This window comes from Oxyura jamaicensis, chromosome 9, assembly GCF_011077185.1.
Source record: "Oxyura jamaicensis isolate SHBP4307 breed ruddy duck chromosome 9, BPBGC_Ojam_1.0, whole genome shotgun sequence".
In the NCBI taxonomy this organism is placed as follows: Eukaryota; Metazoa; Chordata; class Aves; order Anseriformes; family Anatidae; genus Oxyura; species Oxyura jamaicensis.
In genome coordinates, this window is record NC_048901.1 from 10,637,340 (window position 1) to 10,660,106 (window position 22,767).

Genomic DNA, 22,767 nt, shown 5'->3' on the forward strand with positions numbered 1-22,767 from the left:
GAGAAAGATGTTTTTCTGGGTGGTGAGTGACCGTTTTCCTCAGGCTTGAGTGCTTCAATGCTAGTGCTCGTCTTTGCAGGGGAAAGCCCTTGGGCCACTCATCCCATATCCTGCACAATGTTCAAGGCTGCCAGCATCCTTCAGCTGGAGGGAGCTTCCAGCCCTGCTGCTGCATCTGCTGTGGGTCTATAGCCTCACCAAAAGCCCTGATGAGAAGGGGAAAAGGCAGCAGGAGGGATACTGCAAAGAGCCTGCTGGCTGGGCATCTGCATCCCAGAGGGTGCTCTGGCTTCCTTGTGAGGGCCAGCACAGGTCAGGGTTGCAGGAGGGATGCGCCAGAGGTTTCTCTGTTGGCTTTATAGCTCCATCTCTCTTGGAAATCCTGCTGACCCAGCACAGGACAGCTTCTGAGAACCAAGGTGCTGTTGGTCTCCTCCCAAAGGGCTTTCTGACGTCTCTGAAATTTGGTAAACACAGCCACACTCACAGTGCAAATGAGCTGCGTGCATTTAAAAGCAATAAATTAAGCAATATCAAACTCCACAGGCTTTTTGCTCAAGTTTAAAGTGACCATGGCTTGGCTGACCCTCCACGTTTCCACCATAAATTAACCCGCAGTGAGGTCCAGCCCTGTGGGTGCTGGGTGTTAGTCTGCTGCTAAAGTGCTGCTTGGATTAAATAAATCCAGTCTGTGCTGGCACAGAGTTCAGGATGTGGGGTGTTTTTTGGGATGTTTGTGTGTGAGGCCCTGCTGAATGCTTCCAAGCAAGGCAACAGCATCCCATGCCATTTGGGGAAAACTCTTCTTTGCTATAGGGCAAAGACCTACACGATGGTGCAAAATATATCCAGAACCTCCCTGATGGTGGATAAAGAGAAAAAAACTAAATATTCTGCAAACAGTCTCCTTTCCTGGCAATAGGGAATAAAACAGCACCCCAAAAGGTGCAGACAGTCTGTTTTTTGTGCCGCCTTGACTCCATCCCCCATCTCCAGGACCCTTTCATAGCAGTGGGGCTGCTTCACCCTGTCTCCTCCTGCATGCCTGCACCTCTGAAAACACAGCCCAGCTCCTGCCTCAGCGTTATCTCAGTGTACCAAGAATGCAAACACCAGAGCTGGTAGAGAGCAAGCCATGAGGCTGCTCCAAGCCCTGGCAGAGGAGAAGACAGTGCAGAGGCAGCGCGGCTCCTCCTGCACAGTCAAAGGGCTCTCCACTGGCCGTGGACGCCTTTCAGCCTGCTTTACCTTGGCCTTCCTTCCCTGAGGATTGCATGCTCTGCCATTTTTTTTCCAGGCAAGAGGTGAGTTTTGCTTTATCTATAAAAATGTCGACTTGGGGAACTGGAACATGACTGAAAAGTGCTGTGCAAAGAAGCCCCTTTGCTTGCGTGCATTGCTGGAGGTGGGGTTAGCTGCATTAATTAGTCTGCAGTCACTACAGCGTATTCTTCTACAGGGTTTCTGTTTGATAGAGGTTTCCAGATGTGCCTGGTGCTAAAGCTGGAAGGAAGATGGCTTTGAAGTGTGCGCACATGCACTGACTTGATTGTAGCTGCAATTTACTCGAGCACCTTCTGCAAAGACATTCAATAAACCCATGCAAGCTCAAGCGCTGCCGTGGGTGCGATCAGCGTTGGGGTTATTCCCTGACAGGAGGAATAAGGACAGTCACCCTGTCGGATGGGTGCAGACCCAAACGCAAATCCCACTGGTTCTGGGAGGAAAGCCCCCAAATCCCCCTGCACCTCCCTGCTGCACGTGTCCCGCAGGCACCCCCAAGGAATGACCGTGCAGCGCACGGCGTTCCTAGTAATCTCTTGTAGGCTCCCACCCGTCTTCATCCTGCACTTGAAATACTGCAATTGCCTGGAGAAAAGAAATATCTTTACAAGAAGGGCCATCAAGCCAGCGTGCCGTCTGCTGCAGCCAAAAAAGCAGCCCACTCAGCAGGGTAATCTATTCAATGGCTGGGATTTATTTTTAACGCTCGGCTCTGCAGTCCTTTTAACTCGAGCAGAGAAGTGAACATTTTGATAACAGCAGCCTCCAGGTCAAATGTGATGAGAATTCGTAACTCGCCACAGAGTGGGTTTTGGAAAACCAACCAAGCAAAACAATTTCCCAGAATGAGACGATGAAGATTTGCGTTTCTCTGCACAATGTTGTACACGGAGCTGATATCTGTTGGAGTGTCTGCTTATTCTCCCTCCACAATTTGCAAATAAAATGCCTTCTGGACTATTTTAAATTTGAACAGCTATTGCAACCACGGCTCTGCCAAGCTCCTCATAAAGACTCGAGACATCGGATCTTGAGGCCATCGAAGAAGAAATATTAATCCTGTAATGGGAATGTTCGGATGGTCCCGTTTCTAATCAAAGCCAAAGCCTGGGTTTTCTGCTTCAGGCAAGGAGTCTGGCATCAAGATTTTAGAAACTGCAAGGAACAGGAGGGAGCTCCAGCTCCTGGGATGCATGGGAGCAACACAGAATGAGCAGCAGGGATGGCGTAGGGATCAGGGATATGGAGGGGGGAAAAAAGCATGAAAATCTGCCCAAACTGAGCTTTGTGAGGGAGCTGCTAGGAGGCATTTTTTTTATATTTTATTTTTTTTTTCCCAAATAACTGGAAATATGTCAAAGCAGGTCTGAGAGGGAGGAGAGGAATGTGGAAGGAAATTTGGTGTTGCAGCATTATTGGCTTTATCGGTGGGTTCCAGAACATGTTTCCAAAACTGTTTTCTCTCCATTCCCTGTCTGTAGGGAGGTCCTGGAGGCACGGGCTGGGCTCCTCTGTGCAGTGCTGGTGCAAGGAGACAAAGGGGGGGGAAGAGGGGAGAGAAAAGAAAAAACAATGATTAAAACAAATAAAAAGCAGCATCCCCTTCCCTGCAGGCTGCAAACTTTGCTGGCCTTGTCCAGAAGATTGTCCCCACAGTTCTTCTGGTGGCTGCAGCACCTTCCTGCTCCCCCCTTACATTTTTCCCCATTGCTGTTGCAGGAGCCTGGGGCATAGTGAAAAAGCTGTGTTGGCAATGGAAAACAGCAACATTTGCTATGCAGCATGGAAAGCCGTGCTGATGGGAACAGTCATTGCTTTAATATTTAATTTGATGAGATCTAGCTCTGAGAAATGGAGCAGGAGCTGCCACAGCTTCAAGCTCAGCGCTTCCAGGGGAATTTCCATGGGGTTCGCTACGGACTTATCTATATTCTGGCTGGGTGACATGGTAATGCATCTCATTAGCTAACTGAGCACACAGAGCTGCGTTTCCTCCCGTTCCCTTTAATTAATCAGGCTTTCGATGCATTCAGGGGGTCGCTTGGACACTGGCTTGTCATTCAAAGCATCTCCCTTCCACCAGACCCCAGCTCCTGGGAGCTGCTTGGTCTCTGCAGAGCAAATGTGGCTGCTCACGTGCAACCTGGTGGCATCTCAGGAAGAAATTTCCTTACACCATGAGCCTGTCAGTGCAATGCAGCTAAGGTCCAATCCTGTCTCTCACCAGCCAGAGCTCCCTGGTGCTGTACGGGCTCGTGCTGCTGCGGAACCAGGAGCAGGGCCAGGCTGATGTACACGGGAGGTGTCTCACCTAGAACCAGTCCCTTCTTTGCCCTTTCAGGTTGGTCCCAAGCCATCCCCGGAACTGAGGTCCAGCCTGCAGCAGAGCCAGCTTTTCTCTGTGCATCATCTCCTGCCTTCCGAAGTCCTGTTGCATGCTTCAGACAGTTTGTGTGTCTTCATCCAGGAGCTGGGCTTCCAGGAAGCCTGATGGCCAAAAAACAAGCTGGAAATGTGGATTTGTCAGAACTATAATCCAGGTACCTCCTAGCTTTCTGTTTGTGCAAAGCCACACATTTTGTCCTTATATCTGCCTCTCCCCCTGCAGCCTCCATCCCTGCCAGTCTGTGCTGCCAGTCCTGCTGAGCCGTAACACTGACATGTATTTCTGCTCTTCCTTAGCATACATGTCCGAGGCACAACCCCAGAGGCCAAAGGAAAGCAAGAATGTTGAAGAAGATCTACATATGCCTCTGCTTCTTCTTTGTCTCGGGTATTTTGTACGAGATCTCCTTGCTGTCCGGCTGCTTCTTCTCCTGTATGCCTATGCCCAAGCACTTCCTGACACCTGAGCAGGTCCTGAACCTGGGAAAAAGCATCATCTTCTTGGAGACGACAGAGCGCCTCGAGCCACCCCCTCTGGTCTCCTGCTCTGTGGAGTCTGCTGCCAGGATTTACCAGGACCGGCCCGTCATCCTCTTCATGAAGGGGCTCACGAACGACACGGTGTTGGACTCAAACTCCAGCTATGCAGCCTTCTCGCTTTTATCTTCTATGAAGAACGTCTTCCTTTTCCCTCTCCAGATGGAAACCGTCTTCCAGGAGACCCCCCTGCTGCAGTGGTACAACGAGGTGAGAGTTGTGATGAGGGGGAAAACAGGGAATGAATTATAGATGGGGGGGTAGCTCGGGACGAGGCTCAAAATGAATGGAGGAGCGTGGGCCTGGCTACGCGAAACCAGTCACTTTTATTTTTCTGGTTCAGAATAGGTTTATTTTTGCCATGTTTTGCAATGTAGTCATCTATCTGTTTATTGAACACATTATCAGCATTTTCCCGCTATCTGGAGAATCAGATTTTTTGGCAAATGAAATGTTGGTAAAATTAGATTACATACGTGTTTTGATAAAACAGAGCTTAATAGTCTTGTTCAACAGAAGCTAGTCTAACCAGGCGTGTTGCACGAGTCGTCTGAGCACTTGTGAATGCTGCCATGCTGGCAGAGCACCACCCTTTGTGGTGTAGGAATAGTTCTGTGGTGCTGTTTGACGCCCGATGGGGGATGTGGTTGTTCTCTGGCAGCATCACTTTATCGCCTCTCCGACTCTGCAGGTAGATCCAGAGGAGGAGAAGAACTGGGTCCACGTCAGCTCTGATGCCAGCAGACTGGCTCTCATTTGGAAGTACGGGGGCATCTACATGGACACGGATGTCATCTCCATCAGGCCCATCCCCGAGGGGAGCTTCTTGGCAGCACAGAAGTCACGGTTCTCCAGCAACGGGATCTTTGGCTTCCCTGCCCACCACAAATTTATTTGGGACTGCATGGAGAACTTTGTTCTCAAGTACAATGGGAACATCTGGGGGAACCAGGGCCCCTTCTTAATGACAAGGATGCTCAAAACCATCTGCAATCTCACCGATTTTGAAGGCATTGAGGACCACAGCTGCCAGAACATCTCCTTCCTAAACCCACAGCGTTTCTACCCCATCCCGTACCCAGCCTGGAGCCGGTACTACGACGTATGGGACAAAAACCCCGATTTCAACCACTCCTACGCGCTGCACTTGTGGAACTTCATGAACCGCAACCGGAAGGCTGTGGTCGCTGGCAGCAACACGCTGGCCGAAAAACTGTACAAAACTTACTGCCCCACCACGTATGAGGACCTGATCAAAAACGCAGAGCTGAGGGACTTCTCAAGCTACGAGGACTCTGTGTGACGTGTGGTGAGAAGAAGGGGAGTGATTCTTCCAGACTTCCCTTGTCCCATGGCCAAAACACAGTCACCGCTGGTGGCAGCAGCTGGGCTCTGCAGGAGAGAGAGACCTTTTCATAACCACTGTCCCTGCTCCCCCGGACACTAAGGAGCATATGCAGAGCGGTGGTGGTTACCCATCGGACGTAGCCTCCACTGACATAAGGACACCTTTGCATGAGTGGTTTAGGAAATTAGGTTGTTTCCTCATAGGTGCTCAGAAACCAAACCTTACTTAGTCAAACGGACGTGTGGGCCTTTCTGGTGAGCTTTCTTGAGGGGGAAGGTTCCTGAAGAGTTGTGTTGGCCACTTGAGAGGGATTTCAAATGTACCTCTTGGCATTACTGGCAGCTACAAGTGTGAGGAGTTGCAGACACAATGGGCCTTGGACTGGGCTGAGGGCTCTGAGCAAGTGTAATGCGAGCGTATAGCAGAGGATGGACGACAGTCATTGCTGATGAAAAGTAGCCCAAACTACTGTCTTCATTAATCTGTGTGTTTTTCTCACGTGAACTTTATACCCTACGTTTTCGAGAGGGACCTATCACTGCAAGTGAAAATAAAATGGGTAGTAATCCACCACTCCTTCGAGCTTGCTTTCGCCTGGAAAAGTCCTCCTCCTTTTAAGGATGTTTGCAGTCCTGCACCTCTACTTTGGCTCCTTTCAGGAAGGGGCTGCCTGTGCCCAGCCCTGGGGTCAGTTCTGGCCACAAGGTGTTGCCTCCTGAAGGGGAGGTGCTGGGGCACCAAGAACTGATGGCACCAGCCTGCAGGGACTCCCAGGTCCCACTGAAATCAGTGGATTTCAGCTGCCCTGAAAATGGGGCACAGCAGCTCCAGAAAAGTCCTTTCTGGAGGCTTTAGGAAGGTCACCCATCTCCAGACATGTCGCCTGCTTTTGCTTTCCCTCTCCATTCTGTGAGATTTTGCAGTGCCTGTTGCATTTGTCCTGTTCTGTCTTGCTGGCCTCCTTCTCACCCTGGAGGTGCTGGTTCCTTCAGGCCTTGCTATTGCTGAGAGCCAGGATTCCCATGGGCCACGTCTCCCCACCAGCCTCTCTGACTTCTCTCCATGCAGCTCCATTTTTAGGGCCACTGCGAAAGAGAAAGGCCCCGTTTAATCCTAACAGGCTACCCAGTGACATTTTTTTCCTGCAAGAAAGCAATGCATCCCCTTGCATTTACTCCCTCCCCTCCCCGAGGTAAAGCAAATCCACCTAACACCACCATGAAAAGCCCAGCTTGCAAATCTCTTCTGCGTCTGTCTGAGCAGCTGTTTTTAGGTTGGGAGCAGAAAGGCGGGGGCGGGTGGCTTGCCCGTCATCGAGTGTTTGCCATCTGTACAATGCTATCTTCTGTAAACACAGCAGCTAATGAGCGTGCTGCAATCTGCAGCCTGGCTTCTGCACCCAGAGATGGCAGCAGGATTAATCGGGAGGAGAAAGCCCTCTGCGCACGTGGGGTTTATGCAGTCAGGTGCCGGGCTGGGGTCCCACTCCAGCCCCACGGCTCGAGCCCCATCCGTCCTCATTAAGCACTGAAGTCGATCAGTGTAAGGGCAGAAGGCACCAAGCCAAGCTGGGGGTTGTCAGAGCACCAGCGTGGCATGGGGGGATATTTTGCTCTTTCCTTCCCCGGTGTGAAACTCTCACGGCTCAGCACGGGGCCACGGAAGGCTGGTTTTGCCCAGCTGTGGCAACGGGAGCTGCTTTTTCCCCGTGCTTTCGAGTTTCACAGGCCGGGGGAAGGACGGGCGGGGTGTAGGGTTACAGCACGGGAAGTCCTCCCTGCTCCGCGGGGCTGCGGACAGCCCCTCGCTGCCCTGTCCCATCCCTGTCCCAGCTCCTCACTTCCTTCTCGCTCTGTCTCGAGCAGCAAGTGAGTATTGCCTTTTTTTTTTTTTTTTTTTTTTTTTTTTTTTTTTTTTTTTTTTTTTTGCTTTTTCGGCCCCCTCTCCTCCAGCTGGGGAGGGGAGGGAGGGACGGCGCTGGGGGATGTGCTCAGGCTTGAGCCGCTCAGGCTCTCGGGGCGTTAGCTCATGCGAAAAACATTTCCGAGGCTCCTCTGGGCTGAGTTCTGGCGAGAGGAGAGGCTGAGGAAGGGAGGGAGGTGAATGCTGCTTGCAGGCAGGGCCCGGGGAGCTGCTTGTGGGCAGGGTCCGGGTTTCCTGACCCCTCTGCTCCGTGGTCAGTGCTGCTCCACCAGCGCTTCGGTGGAGCTGCTTTGTGCACAGTGGAGTGTAAATCGTGCAGGTGAGCACCTCTCACTAAGCTCAGCTGGATGGTCCTCGCTGCTACCTCTGTGAGGGACCCTCATCCCTCGTGGCCGGTGTCTTCAGCACCCAGCAAGTAAAATCTGAGTCCCAGTGAGGGGACATCAACGTTTCCCTGGTGGGCCAGGAGGGTGGCTTCTACCAGCAGCTCCGTTGCATCTGCTGATGCCGCACTGCATTGCAGAGTGGAAGGCAAAGTGCTTTTACACCAGCTAGGGACATACCCAAGGCAAATTCAAGCAAGAACTGAGGAGAAGGAATAAGCCTACAGAGCTGGGTTCCTGCCTTGCCTGCTACAGTGGTTTCAGCGCGCCCCAAAGCTGTGGTTGCACCACCTGTGACTTGACGTGTGGCATTTTGTAGGAAACAGGGGAAGCCCACCGGGCTGCGGCACCCACGGGCATGCCCGAAGCAGGTGATGGGGCAACCTCAGCCACGCTGCTAAGCAGCAGGGCCAGGTTAAACACTGCTGGCTTTGGTGCATGAAGGCCTTGTTAATATTAACAAGGTTGTGCAACACAGCCTGCCTCCCAGGGCGTGCGGGAGATTGCTAGGGGCGGTTATTAATTAGCATCCCAGAGAACAGGGAAACGTCTGGAAGGGAGGGGACTGGGGTTGCTGCTGTCTCCTTTCCCCTTCCAGACCCCGTTTCCAGGCATTTCACAGAAACTCAGCCTCCTTTAGGCGTGGTTGGTTCGTGGCCCGGAGCCTCACCTGCAGCAGCCACGTGCTGTTCCCCAGCAGATCTACGCAGTTTGTGGCCGTGAGTCAGGGCTATATTTAGACCTATATATACGTATGAGTGTGCATATGTACACACGCACTTTGTTCAGAGTGTTCTGGTTGTCTCACACTGGAGTGCTGCTAATAGCATATATATACACACACATACATATAACAGCAGTAATAGTGCTAGTGATCTTTACTGGCCATACCAGCCTGGGAGGGCTTGCTGACATGGTGATTTTAGGTGCACAGCAAAGAAGATAAAGTGAATAAAGCCTAAAAGGAGCCTGTGGTTACCTTCATGTCACGCTGATGTGAAGCCCTCCTGAAGGCTTTCTAACCCAGCTGACCAAAGAGAGGCAGCAATGTGAACAGGCTCGTGCAGGGCAGAGGAACAAGAGGGGACTTTGCAGAGCTTGCAGTGGGTTTGAACATGCTGAGTTGGACCATGAGCAAACAAGCCTTGCAAGGAACTGGGGAAAAAATGATCAAAAAATGATGACATTATCCCAGGATACGTGCAGGCACTGCAAGGCTGGCTCAGCTTGAAAGCCCCTTGCTCATGCTCTGTCCTGCCTGTGCCACTGTCACTATACGTGCCTGGTGAGACCAAGCCCTGAGGAAAAACACAGGGTCTGGAGCATCCCACTTGCACTTCTGGGGACGGAATTGTGGCCAAAAAAAAGCTGTAATGCTAACCATTGCCCCATCTGAGTTAGCAGAGGAGACCACACCAAAGCCCACATTTTTTCAGCATCTCCCTGGGATGCCAGACCCAGCGTGTCCCCATCACGCGAGCGCAGAAGCAGGGCCAGGAGTGGCGACACGGCTGCATGCAGCACACCCAGCAATGCCTTGCCCCCATCCCGCCCGAAAATAGGGTGAGCGGCCCCCCAGCAAAGAGCGAGGATTTAAAACAAGGCGTCCTCGAGGTGGCCAGAGGGTGGCCTGCAGTACGTGGGGCAGCTGCAGACACAAACTCTTAGCACAAAGCATCACAGCTTGGTTGAATTTGTAAATGTTTCACAGCAGCTTGCCTGTGCACCGCATGGGGCAATTTCACGGGTTTAAAGCTATGTGTTTTAAATATAATTACTTAATTATTGCTTAGGAAGCAGCTAGAAAAATGGATGAACACTGCTTCTGGAAGCGATCTAAGTCAGAGCAAGGTAACACAGAGGGAAGCAGCGCTGTGATTTTTGTGTGACCAGTGTTTACCACGTACTGTTTGAAAGCAGGCTCTTTTCCTAAAACGTGTAAGTCAAGGAGGTTGGGTAAAGGAGGATACAAATTCGTTCGCAACACTTTATTTTAAAGCATGGCAATGTGATGGTTTTAGAAAACTTTCCCTTACCAAGAGCAGATGGTAGATAAACTGGAAGATTTTTTTTTTTTTTTCAGAGTTTGGCAAAAGCAGTAGATAGCAGCTGCGGAGAGGGAGAAAAGAAGAAGGTTTTGTGCTTGCTCCCAGGTAGTATGAGCACTGACCTGCTCCCCACCATGGTAGGGCATCCAGTAGAGCTGGAGGGCAGCAGCGTAGCCAACCTTAACACATCTCTTCTCCCTCCCAGCCCTTTTCCACAGGCATTTCCAGCCTGTACACGGGGCCGTGGGGATGCTGGGCACGGTCCCAGGGTTCACTGTCCCAACCCACGTCCCCTGCTTCCACTTCCAGCCCCGCCGGGCTGGCGTGGACTGGCGTCGCTTCAGCGCCGTGGACGTGGAGCGGGTGGCCCGGGAGGTGGATGTGGCCACGCTCCAGGAGCACATCACCAGTGTCACCTTCTGCAACCTGGACGGGGAGCAGTGCCCCCACTGTGGGCAGCCGGCGGACCCTGTGCTGCTGAAGGTGCTCAAGATGGCCCAGCTGAGCATCGAGTACCTGCTGCACTGTCAGGAGCACCTGGGGAACAGCCTGGCCACGCACGCCCAGCGCCTCCAAGCCACCCGCGCTGAGCTGGCCCGAGCCCAAGACCTGGTGTCGGAGCAGGCAGCGCAGCTCCAGGGAGCCAAGGAGGAGAACAGGAGGTGGAAGAAGCTGATGGCCACCCAGCAGCTCCTCCTGCAAGCCGGCCCCAGCAGCTACTGCAAGGTGCGTGGTGGAAAGGTGCAGAGCGCGTCCCCTGTGGGATGCTCTTTGCTGCATCCCAGTGCTGGCTCATTGCCTCCGTGGAGACTGCGAAGTCCTTGTCAGACCAGGGGCTCCCTTCTAGGGGATGTGCAGGGACAGGGGGTGAGAGCTGCACAGGCTGCAGGAGAGGAGGCCGGAAAGGGCTGGCCAGGGAGATCTTGTGAGATCCGTGTGTCCTGGGGGATATCTCGTGCCAGGGAGACTTGGACATCCTCCCGCCCACTGAGGGGTTTCTGGAGGTTCCTGGTTTTGGTGGTGGTTTTGGCTGTTATCTTCCCACGGAGGTTTTCCCAACCTTTCAGCAGAGAGACTGCCAGCAGTGCCTTTGAATCCACATCCTCTCCGTCACCAAATCAACCCGCTTGCTTACTCCTGGAGGTCAGACGGCCCCCAGACCAGGTGGTTCAGGTTCATGCCCACAAACACCGCTCTCCCTTCCTGCATGGCCTGAGCAGACCCCGTTACGAGCAGCACCTCACTGCTGCTTTGCTTATGCTGGTCTGCTGGGGAAAGTCTTGCCTTGTGCTTTCTCCTGAACCTTAACGGGCTTCTCCTTTGGCTCCTGCCAGAAGAAACTCCTAACACCTATGTACATCCGACACAACAGCCACATCCCTCGAGGTCTCCCCCTTTGCTTTATGGCAACAAACCCTTGCCATGCCAGGGGTGAGGGGAGAGCCCCTTTCTGGTTCTGGCAGTCCTCCAGCTGACTCTCCCCCCCTCCCCAGTGCTACCTCTGTGACAAAGCCTTCGTGAGCGACGTCTTCCTGCGAGCCCACGTGCAGCGCCGGCACGCGGAGGCCACCGAAGCAGGTGAGCACTGGGATGGTTTCCCTGCGCTTTCCTACAGCTTTTCATTTCTTCTCTGTTCCTGTGGATATTTATAAATGGTTTCTACTCGCTGCCGCTCCCTGAAGCACAGGCAGGGTGTGTGGTCAGACACAAGACTGCAGGCACCCTTACAGCCCGTCTCTGCACCTTGGGCTCCCCGAGGACCTTCCCTACCCGTGGGGATGGAGCCAAAGTGGGGTCTGGGAGAGTGTTTTGTTGAGTGGCAGAAGGGTTCACCTTTTCTGCTCCTTTTGGCAAGGAATTGATGCTCTGGGACTTGGCAGATCAAAAATCTTTTGCTCTTTGCTGGCAGGTTGAAACCCCAGCCCGGGGCTGATGCAACACAACAGGTTTGTCTTTGCTCTGGAGGCGCCTTCCTGGGCGCAGCCCAAGACGTCCAAGCAGGGCACTTCAGCTGCTGCAGACAGCCAGCCCAGCGCAAAGCCGCGCTGCTCCTCTAGCCTCTAATCTCTCCAAGTTTATCAAAAAAATAAATAAATCAGAGGCCACTTTTCTCATGTTTTTTCCTGCAGCTGAGCCAGCTCCTTCTGCAGCCTGACACCCTGCGGCGAGTTTGCTCAGTGCTTTGGTGGGGTGTTGCTGGGTGTTGCTGGGTTTTTCTGGGTGTTTCTGTCACCTCTCCAAAGCAAAATCCCGGTAGGAGCTGGCAGATCGCACCCTTGCTCACGGTGCCTCTGTCTCCCCAGGCTTTGCAGAAAGGCAGAAGGTGAAGCGGGTGGAGCAAATGGAGCAGGAGGTTGAGGAGCTGAAGGAGAAGCTGCGTGAGACACAGCAGCAGCTGGCAGCAGAGAGGGAGGCGGAGAAGCTGCACAGGGAGCAGGTATGGAAAAAAGGGGAGAAGCGATGAAACATGGGACATGTTTAAGCACAGGTGAAAAAGGCACCGAAAAATGTTATATGGTAGGGATTGTATCTATTTATTTGGAAAATTTGCCCCAGAAGTTTCCTGTGGGAAATGTGAAGTGGGGGTAAGTGCTGCACCTATCTAAGTGTGCCTGCCCGAGGCTGTGCCACCTCGTCCTCCAGTTGTGTGCGGTGCTGGGTGCCCCAGGAGCATCGCTGCTCATGTGGCTGGTCCAGGGCAGAAGCCCCAGCCCTTGCCCAACATGGATGCTGCTGCTCCTCAGCCAGGACCTCTCCTGCTCCATTTTTTTGCCCTCTTTAGGAAAAAGAGAGAGCTCACCAGCGAGAAGAGGAGAGCAGGAGAGATTTGGAAAGGTGGAAAGAGGAGGAGAGGACGAAGCTGCACGCAGAGATGGATGGCCTGAGGCAGCTCTTCCTTGGGGAGCTGAAGGATGTTGCCAGCAGGAGCAGTGCAATGGAAGGGGTGAGCCAAAGGGACAGCAAGGGGACATCTGCGCTTGCTGCCTCGTGTGATCCAGGTGGCCTTGCAGGTTCACAGCCTGAAGAGTCACCTGTTTTCCTGGGGCATGCATGCACTTTGGGGTTGGAGGCAGCAGCTGGCTGAGGTGGGACTCCCTGGGAGGAACACAGAGCCTCCTGAGACCCCCTGGGACAAGCTGCTCCTTCTTTTCCACACTGCAGAAACTGCAGGAGCTGCAGGCCAGAGAGGCAGCAGTGTCCAGGCTGGGGACCCTGCAGGACGATGACTCCGAGGAGATGCAGTGGCAGACACCAAGCCGGACAGAGCAGGAGAGGACAGCAGTGCAGGTGAGCAGTGTCCTGTGTCCTCAACCCTGCCGCACATCCCAGGAGGTGTGCTGGATGGAGATGGACCCACATCCGTGCACCTCTGTGTGCATCTGCTCCCTCTGGTCTCAGCATGGTTTCTGCTAGCAATGAGCCCAGAAATGGGACCTGGCGGACACCAAGGGCATGCCAAGGTCCCAGGTCAGCCCTGGGAAACCCATCTTCACTGGAGCACGGTGGCAGCTCACTGCATGGAAAAGCATTTGAAGTACCAAATAAGCATAAATATTTATTTCCCCATGCATCAGCTGCCTCCTCGCCCTCTAAAAACATCCGAACAAGGCCTTGGCACACACAGTGCCTCTCAGTGTTGAGTGCGTTGGGAAAGGCACCGCTGTTATGGTGGCGGGCACCCTTCAGAACCCAAAGAAACGGGATTTCTCCATGTATGAATGCATTTGTACCCATGCGTTGCATTTGCCCATGAGGACCCCGCAGCCCAAGGAGGGAGATGTGGGTGTGTTTAATTTGGCAGTGGACAGAAGGGAGGCAGGCGCTGAAGGACCTGCGGAGGGAGCACCCAGACATCCTTGACACCTTGCTCAGGTGCCAAAGCACCTCACTCAGAAAAGGCCTTTGTGGTTTCTCTCCATTTCTGTTTCAAATCCCAGAGATAGAGGTCTTGTCAGAAAAGCTGGGGGAGACCCTCTTTGCAGGTCAGCTTAATGCCTCCTGATAATGGGAAAGAACGAGAAGTGACCTTGGCTGGATTTCAAAGCCCAGGTCAAGAGAATACAGTTATTTTATTATAAAGGGGAAAGACTACATGAAATGCAGCAACCAAAACTCTGTCCTGTCACGGCTGATGAGAAGACATAGGCTTGCCACCAGCAGATTTTGAAGCTGGCCATATGTCTTCTGCAAGGTCAGTGACGCCCTTTGGAGGACACCTCCCTGGGGGTGCCAGGATGACCTGATTGGGCTCACGTGGTCACCCAAAGTGTTTAAGCAGATGTCTGTTGGATTGTAGATCACCAGAACAGTTTGCATTACAATTTGGAGCATCTTTTGCTCATTATCTGATCCGAGAATAGCACAGAGGTACAACAGCCTGGCAGCTGCTGTGCGGTGGTTGTACCATGGAGCAGTATTGCCTTGCGGGTATGGTCTGCTTAAAGCAAAAAGCATTTGGGGGTGTATGTGCCCAGTTTAGGCTCCTGCTGTTTTCTGCTCCTTTTATGGTGTATTTAATAGTAATACTCCCCAAGGAGAGGAAAAGTCACCCAGAAGTGTCGACAAAGAAATGACCTTTGAATGATGCACAGTCTGTTTCTTTACAGACCAAGCTGCTGTCTGCAAACAAGCCTGAAGGTAACGATTGCTTTTTTAAGGTGAATCAGTTTGGGTCTAGATCAATTTTTCATAGCTAGGAGCCCTTCAGAGCATGCCGTCTTCTCTGTCTCCCACTACAAAGGCGTGCCATGGAGTTCCCTCCGGGGAGCTGGCTGTGTGTCCTTTACCTGAAGGCACGGAGCAGACATCCTCCAGCCTCCTGACTGCCTGCTGCAACAGCACGGACCACAGCTCCGGCTGCCAGCAGAAAACCCCCTGTCTCTTTGTGTGTTTTTTTTTGGCGGTGCTGCTGCTGAGCACCCGGGGCTTTCCCTCAAGGATGCTCTCCGAGGGTTGGGGCCAGACGTGGGCCATCCATGGACCCCATGGGGACAGATGTGTCAGAGCTTTTCCTTCAGTGAAATGAGGATGTTGGAGCTCGCTTTTGTGCTCGCCTTGGCCCTCACAGGTTGTTTTCATTCCTGCAGTGACCCGGCAGGTGACCAAAGTGCTGGCTGCTGAAGAATCCTCAGAAGAAGGTGGGCACCAGGGGTGAGACCGTCTCTGTCTTGGGAACACCAGGACGAAGCTGGCATTTGGCTTTTGGGGTGTTGCACAGTGAGGGTGAGGGGTGGTGGCACATGGTGGGGTGGGGACACGTACCCCCATGCAGCACCATGACCAGCCCCGCGGGGAATGCCTCACCCCAGAAAGCTGCCCCAGGCAGCTGCTGCGCTGTGGGTGGGATTTTGGAAAAGCTGTGGCTGGGAACGACTCACGCTGGAGGTGGAAGGCACCTCAAAGGGGACCAGGGACCAGCTGGCTCTGCAGGGCGCAGCCGGTGCCTTACTGCTCCCACCTTCACTGCAGACAGGGAGGAGGATGCCCTGGGTGGGAGGCAGAGGCTGTTGGAAGCCCTGAGGAGAAACCCAAACCTCCTGAAGAAGTTTCGGCCCATCCTGGAGGAAGCGCTGGAGGAAAAACTGGAGAGCATGGGCATCACGAGGGTAAGTCTGTCCTTTCGCTGCCGGCACTTGCAGTGCCAGCCCTGAGCCGGTGCAGGGATGCAAGGAGCGCTGCGAACAGATTAATTATTTTGGAGCAACCAAAACACTAGCGGGGAGCAGTCACAGCCTGAGAGGCAAACGGGAAGGTGGAGGCAGAAAGCACATGGTAGTGCAGGGAATAAACCGCCTCTGAGGCTGGTTATTAATAAATATCCAGCAGCTCTTTCTCGCAAGCAGCCTTTCATATGCTAAATCACCCAGGGCTCCCTCTCTTCCAGGGAAGGAGGGTGTGTGAGGGCACGGCAGCCTCTGTCACGGGGATTTCGAGAGGACTTTTACTGGTCCTTTTCATGCCAAGCATATTAAACAGGACCTCCTATGAGTCTTGTCGAGCTCCTGGCAATGCAACACCACCACCTAGCACCTTGCTGAGCTGGTGCAACAGCAGACGGTAGCTAAAGCCTCCTCGTGCTACTGTTTGCATGGGATAAGAGCATTGCACTGGGGAAACGATGGGCACTGGGCCCTTGGGGTTTGGGCAGGTCTTGGGATGGAGCTTGGAGGATGCTCATGAGATATGGGCAATGCTGGAGATGGCTCGTGTCACTGCCCGGTGCTGTGGGAGGACAGCTTGGCCACCCTCTGCTTTAGGTGGTGACCGGGATCTCCACTCAGACCTACCAGCACCTCCGGGCCGTGGTCAGGCTTCAGCAGCAGCAGAGGGCTGTGAAATTTCCTGGTCTCCTCCACCTAAGGAGTGAGCTGATCCAAGCGGTGATGAAGAAAGTCAAGCAACGCAAGAAGCCTGGCATTGCTGCCCCTCGGCAGCTCTCCATCATCCCAGGTGAGGCGACCTGTCCCTACAGAGCGGCCATGGGGACCTGTGGCCACCTGCTGATGGCCGTGGGATGCTGTCCCCTTAGGCAGCAGGGCAGCCCGTGGGCAGCTGGCAGCTGCATCCCTTCCCGTGGAGCTGTGCCAGCGCCAGGCCCCCATTTCTGATTCACCTGCTGTGCCCTGTGCAGGGACAGCCGTGTCCACAAGGGAGAAGCCCGTGGAGAGACGCCTGGTTGCAACCACACGGAGACCAGCTGGTGGGGTCAGCTCCTCCCAGCCCTGAGCTCAACATCTCCCAGAGCCACCGGGAAACTCCAGGTATCTCATGTGAATGGTCTCAGGGATGGTCTTGGACGTAATTTCCAGGAAAATAAGGTTTTTGAAAATAAGGTAGTGCCACAGGATCATCCCTTTGCAAGGAGCTCAGACTTAGAGCAGTGGAGACCTGGCCACTGGTCCCTTACCCACACAGAGACGTGCGTCCTTCCCCTCTTGTTTGTCCATCTGTCCTCTTTGGGGGAAAGAAAAACAATGTTCGTGCAACTGGTATCAAAACACCAAGTGTTAGAGAGTCAGATTAAGAAAAGGTCTCTGGAAAAAATCCCAAGATAATTGGAGTGATGCAATGGTGAAATTATTAAATTACTGAATATGCCTTAAACAACCTCAGTTTCTGAGGGAGAGCTGATATAATTAAAGGGTGGCCAGTGTCAGCATCATGTTGCTTTTTTAGAGAGGGGGAAAAAAATTGGAGGGGAGGGGGATTTTACCAGAGGAAAATCTTTTTTAAAAATTATTTTTTTTAATTGCAGTGAGGATGAAATTCTTGCCTTTATCTGGCAAAGTGAAAAAAAGAAGTGGAGATTTCTGGAACAATTTGCAAGCCATGGAAATAGAGAGAGGGTCTCCTGCGTGGCATCCTGATTCAGCTGGGTTTTTCCATCTGCGCTAATTTTGCAAATACAGGATGAGCATCCTGCCCAGATGCCCCCCTTCACTCTCCCCGGGCTCAGTTTTCAGGTGACAGCAGTGACCTGGAGACCTCCTCCCTGGGACCTGGCCAAGCCACCAGCACCGGTGGCTGGTGACACAGGAGTGAGGGTCCCCGTTCAGCCAAGCCCTGTGTGAGGGACGCTTGGTGGTGGCAGGGAAATGACAGTCCTCTGCCAGCAGCCACTGGATGGTGCCACAAGACCAGGAACGAGCTGCAGCGCAGCATCCCGCCGTGCCAGGAGCTTTCAGCAGCATCCCCTGGGCTGGGGCCACCCGCTCCCACCAGGCCCGGTGCCTGTGGCTGCTGTACCTGTTGACAAGCCCAAAGAACAGCATGGGAGGGAGAGAAGGCAGCTCTCCTTGACCTTGTGTCCCTCTCTGCCTGCTCTCCCGAGGATCCGAGGAAGACCCTGGCCCAAACACAAGTGAGCAGAGGAGCAAGCCCCAGCTGCGGTTTCCTTCCTCCTTCCTTCTTGAGTGAGAACCCCAACCCAAAGGATGACCCTCTGCAGCATCACCAAGTGAGGCTGGCTCTGCTTGTAATGCTCGTTGGTGTAAATGAAGTGTGTTTTCGAAATTCTCTCTGGCTTTTGTACATCTGTAGCAGGGCGTGAGGTGATCTTGATCCCTCCAGAGCACAAAATTTTAAAAATGCAGCTCCTCAACTTCTCTGTTTTCCAATCCACTCCACCACCAGTTCAAATTTCTATCTTTGCCTGTTCCTAAGCGCAAACATTTGCACGTGCATTTTAATGCTAGGGAGCAGAAAGCCTGGCCAGGGCTGAGCAGAACAGGGTGAATTCATTTCATTCCATCATGTAGCAGAAGTGCCTTCCAGATAACGGCCTGCCAACATGCAAAAGACCACCACGTAATTTGTAAATCCACAGGTCCCCAGGGATGTATGCAGTCCGCTGTGTGCATATACTCTCCCACATTGTGTGGGTCTGTACGTACAAACCTTGAAAAGGAATTGGTCATTTTAATCTTTCAAGGTGAAATAAGAACTATACCTGGTTTGTGTTATTCTTTCTTTAGAATGCTTTTGCCAGACATGTTACTTTATGGCTAATTTAACAAATGTTTTTCTTTTTGGTGAGTGGTGCTTGTAAGGAGAACTGTTTTTAATTAATTGAATAAAGGGGGGATGTTTTCATGCCATTCAGAGAACTGGAGTCAGTATCTCAGAAAAAAAAAAAAAAAAAAAAAAAAAAAAAGAGCCTTTTACCTGTAAAATAGGTGGAGGTAGGAGCAACCGTTTGCTCCTGTGTAAGGGGTGATAAGAAAGGCAATTCACACACCTCTGGGCTGTGCTGGCATGATCCACAACTGATGGGAAAAGACATTTTCTGCTCCAGAGAGTAAACAGCAGGACCAGGACAGCCAGCAGAAGCTGTTTCACCCCTACTACGTGGCAAGCTCAGTGTCAAGGCTGTGCCTTGCCCTGCACCTCCCTCTCCCAGCAGCTTCCCTTCCCTATGCCAGAGAATCAAAGAAATCAAGCTGTGCCACCAACTGATGGCCAGACCTCAGGGTGTGCAGCTCCTGTACACGTTCACCTGCAGACAAATGCAGGAACCAGGCTTGTGTTCATTTTTCCAGCAGTTCTCGTGCCTGCAGTGCTTTCCAGCTGCTCCAAGGAGCTTCGGGCACTCAACACTGAGCCCAGATGGTGCCAGGCAGGTGGGGGAAAAATTGCCTAAGATTGGGAAACTCCAAAAGTACCCTTGTGCTAAAAGAAACAAATATATAGATATACACATGGTCAAGGCATTTTTGTTTCAGACTGAATGTTTTGAGCCAGCACGGTCCATAGGAAATGGCTCTCCAGGTGCTACAGGCTTCAGTGAGTATAGGGGGAGGACAAACAGTGGACGTGGAAGAGCCATGGGTTAGCACAGGCAATGGGAGAGGATGGAGGTGTTTTTTCTCTTGTGTTATGGACTCCTACCTCCAGGAAAATATGATTCTTCCCGTGCCTCCTTTTAGCGTGCTGTCCTCAATGGGCTACAGCAGTGGGGACCTGCCGTGAGCCCTGTGCCCGCAGCAGTGCTGTGCAACCCTGCTGTGCCGCGCGATGCCAAAGCACCAGGGATGCTCCAGAGCAGGCAAATCACCACAGTCAGGGGGATGTAAAACAAAACCAACTGAAACAAAGCCAACAGAAAGCGCGTGGTGGCAGGGAAAGTCAGAAGTGCAAGCAGGGATTCTTGCTCGCAGCTGGGTTTCAATAGGCAGACAGGTGTCCTGATAATTCCTCCACACAAAGATGTCTTTGTAACTGCATTAAGGAAACAAATTTGGCTTCTCCCGTGGGAGAGCCAGAGCAGAACAAAAGCTGACTCCAAAATGCATTTCCCTTACCCTGTAAAAACAAGATGTTGCAATGCCACGAAACAACACAACTTTAACAGCGAAACAATGGGGAGGCTGCTGTGGGCAGAGCTGTTCCATGCAAACCACAGCCGTCCTGCATGCTGCCACCTCCTCCAGCACCTTGCAAAGCCCCAAAATGCATCCTCTCCCTCTCCATCCTTTGCACCTGCTCTTCAGGTCAAATCCTGCCCAGATGTGGGCTATGGTTTTGCCTTTCCTCCAGTGCAAGCAGCCTAGTGCTCACCCCTCTGCCCTGACCCACCAGCCCCAGGCAGGTGGCCCAAGCCCTCTCTTGCCCAAACTGCTCCCCTTAACTTCCCACAGGGCTTTGTTTTCCTCCCCCTCATTTTTTTGACCTTGTCTTCAGTTTATCATAGCATGGGAAGTTCTGCAGAGTCTTCACCAGTTTCTGAGCCTAGTTTTTCACACTAGAAGCATCCCCTTTGGCTTCCTCCTCTCTGGAGTCCCTGGGTGAAGCAAGTTCAAAGCCAGCAGTGTGAAGGAATAGCCAGTTTAAGGAAGGAGAAACCATGCAAATCAGGGGTCCCCTGTGGAAATGGGACCGTTGCACTGCCACGTCACACTGGATGGTCTATGAAAAACCCGAGGATGGACTGGCAAAACCAGCTGATGCATGCACAGGCAGCTTCCATATTGCAGATACTGTGACATGGCCATACCATTAAGGACATCCATGGGGCACACGCGTGACCCCCTTCCATGGGTCAATGAAGCACAGATCCACTGAAGTTGCCTATTGGGCCCTAGCCAGGAGCCTAATCCCACTGGAGCGTAATGCTCTTTGAAAGAATATATTTTGTGTTTTGTTTCTCTCCGTGACATTTGTCTTCATGGGACGCCATTTATTGATAATGCTCTTATAAAGCGTGAATATGTGTTGGACAATTAGCAGATAATCAAACCACAGCACTAACGATCTGTGAATGCGATGCAATGCTCCCAAATAACACAAAGCTGAAAAAAAAAAATAAAGGAAAAGAAAAATCCTATCAAATTTATTCAGCTGGAATATCTCACCCAGAGAGCTATTCTCCCATAATATTTGGTGCAAGCATGGTGTCATAAATCTTAGTGCTATTAATCCATAGACTCATTCATCTCTGTTCAGCTATATAAAAGCAATAACCTTGTCACTATAGGAAGGAAGATTGGGCTTTTAATTGCATATAGATTTCAGGAGAGTTCTTATCTCATAGTCCAATTTGTAGCTTCAGATATGGGTCTTTGCTTCCCTTGGTCAAAGTCCATGCAAATCTGCCGTGCTCTCATAGACTTATAAATGTTGCAGAAGCTCAGAAAGAACCTATACAGAGCTCTGCTGGCAGATAATACACACAGCCTTTTCAGTGTCTGCTTTATTAGACAAGCCTATATTTAATTAGCTGCTTTGAAGCAGGATGTGCGCTTTCAGAGGATGATAAAATTCATGGAAACAAAACCATTGCTGAGTGCGGGCACACACACCCTCACATCACCAACCACACTTTTTTCTCCAACTCATCTCCCTTGGCCCTGCGACTCTACCAAATGCACCCCTTGCCCCACGGTTTGTTGTCAATAAAGGCAAAATAATTGGCAGGAGGTCTTCTGTCCATCACCAGTGCCAGCTGCAGGAGGAAATGCATGATTTCTTCATAGGACAAAGAGGTCCAGAGGAGATGGGCTCCTGTTACTTCCAAGCTTCTGAGGAACAAACCTCCTTGTTGCTTCTCAGAGGGTGATTGCACTTTCAGGAAGCTTGAATACTATTTTTTTGTTTGTTTGTTTGTTTTCCAAAATTCTAACAAATAGGAATTTCCTCAGTGTAACCCTATCACTTTTAGCCAGCAGGGCTTTAGAGGAAAGCTTGGAAATGGGAATTTTGCTCTCACTAAAGACCAAGAGCTTTCTCTAAGCAGAGGGTTTCAGGCACAGGGCTTTCAGGAGTCAAATCAGCTTGGAAGGAGATATTTGTGTCTGTCTTCTGAGGCAGGGAAACACCAAGTGCTTTCTGCTGAGGAAAGGCAGCTCCATGGCTATGGGTGCTGCTTCTCCCCATGCAGTCACCCCCCAGTGCACGATGCTCACCATTTGTGGCTGTGCCCACGTGGTGGTGCCCACCACGAGACCGGGTCCTGTATGGCCAGCTCAGAACCAAGAGGGGAGCATCTGTAATATCGGGTGCTGCTACATAACAGACAAGCTCATAAATATATTATTCTTGCCTGCAAGAATACCGATGTTTTTTTTTTTAACACTGCAAATTTCCAGCCAAGGTAAGGAAATGAATACTGGTGCTGGAAGATTAGAAATCTACTGAGGGCAGGAATCGGAGGATCCAGCTCTGCTTCGGCTTTCTGCCACTCTCCATAATGCTCCTGCCCGCAATCTTGTCATCTATATGCCTGCTCCCATCTAAGTGAAACTGAGAGATAGGCAGCTCAGTGTGTTTGTCAGAGTATCTGTGTTGCATAAAAATAAAATGCAACTTTCAGAACTGTGTCCTTGTAATTTTATGTGTGCTCTTCTCTTCTTTCTCTTCTCTCTTCTCTTCTCCTCTCCTCTCCTCTGCTCTCCTCTCCTCTCTCTTCCCTTCTCCTCTCTTTTTTTAGTTGTTCTAATACAGTTTTAGTGCATTATGAAATGCACTAAGTATGAAGTGCACTAAATGAAAAAGTATTTTTTTTCCCGAGTACTCTTCTGTATTTTTCATTACCCTGTGTACCTCTACCTAACCACCACTTAAGTGTTTCCTATCTAAATTAAACATTCCTGTGCTTTTCAGCCCCTTTCCAATGGAAGCTGGCAGGAGTAAAAGCATACCAGCAATATTTTTTTTTTGCCCTCCTAAGAACAATGAGGTATTTAGAAGTGTTTAATTGCTCTCTTGAAAGGCAGATGCTGGGCTGACCAAAGTGGTCCCAACCCCCAAAAGCCCTGGGTACCTGCTGAGCTGCACTCAGACACCTGGGGAGTTCAAGGAAGATCTTTTGATTTTCCAGCTGGGAAAACCCAGCAAATGCTTTAAGCAGATGAATCTGGTTCAG

At 51.7% G+C, this 22,767-nt stretch overlaps 2 protein-coding genes across 4 annotated transcripts; both read left to right on the forward strand.

The window, feature by feature from the left end:
- The first annotated feature begins 3,328 nt into the window (after window positions 1-3,328).
- Window positions 3,329-6,488, forward strand: A4GNT (alpha-1,4-N-acetylglucosaminyltransferase). 2 transcript variants are annotated; one of them, XM_035334019.1, is made up of 4 exons: window positions 3,329-3,824; window positions 3,967-4,290; window positions 4,369-4,416; window positions 4,898-6,488. In XM_035334019.1, exons 1-4 carry the CDS (start codon window positions 3,720-3,722, stop codon window positions 5,507-5,509), a joined length of 1,089 nt encoding a protein of 362 aa, XP_035189910.1. In that variant the 5' UTR covers window positions 3,329-3,719; the 3' UTR covers window positions 5,510-6,488. The 2 variants fall into 2 exon arrangements, with proteins under 2 accessions (XP_035189910.1, XP_035189909.1); XM_035334018.1 differs by having other exon boundaries at window positions 3,967-4,416.
- Window positions 6,489-7,235: 747 nt separating this feature from the next.
- On the forward strand, window positions 7,236-21,263 carry DZIP1L (DAZ interacting zinc finger protein 1 like). Of its 2 annotated transcripts, none has more exons than XM_035335177.1 (13): window positions 7,236-7,422; window positions 9,944-10,013; window positions 10,114-10,634; window positions 11,402-11,486; window positions 12,212-12,345; window positions 12,691-12,852; window positions 13,071-13,196; window positions 14,516-14,546; window positions 14,996-15,050; window positions 15,382-15,514; window positions 16,166-16,358; window positions 16,540-16,669; window positions 17,164-21,262. In XM_035335177.1, the coding sequence occupies exons 3-12, from the start codon at window positions 10,158-10,160 to the stop codon at window positions 16,632-16,634; spliced, it is 1,491 nt and encodes a 496-aa protein (XP_035191068.1). In that variant the 5' UTR covers window positions 7,236-7,422; window positions 9,944-10,013; window positions 10,114-10,157; the 3' UTR covers window positions 16,635-16,669; window positions 17,164-21,262. The 2 variants fall into 2 exon arrangements, with proteins under 2 accessions (XP_035191068.1, XP_035191067.1); XM_035335176.1 differs by lacking the exon at window positions 7,236-7,422 and adding an exon at window positions 9,269-9,423 and having other exon boundaries at window positions 17,164-21,263.
- Window positions 21,264-22,767: the final 1,504 nt, after the last annotated feature.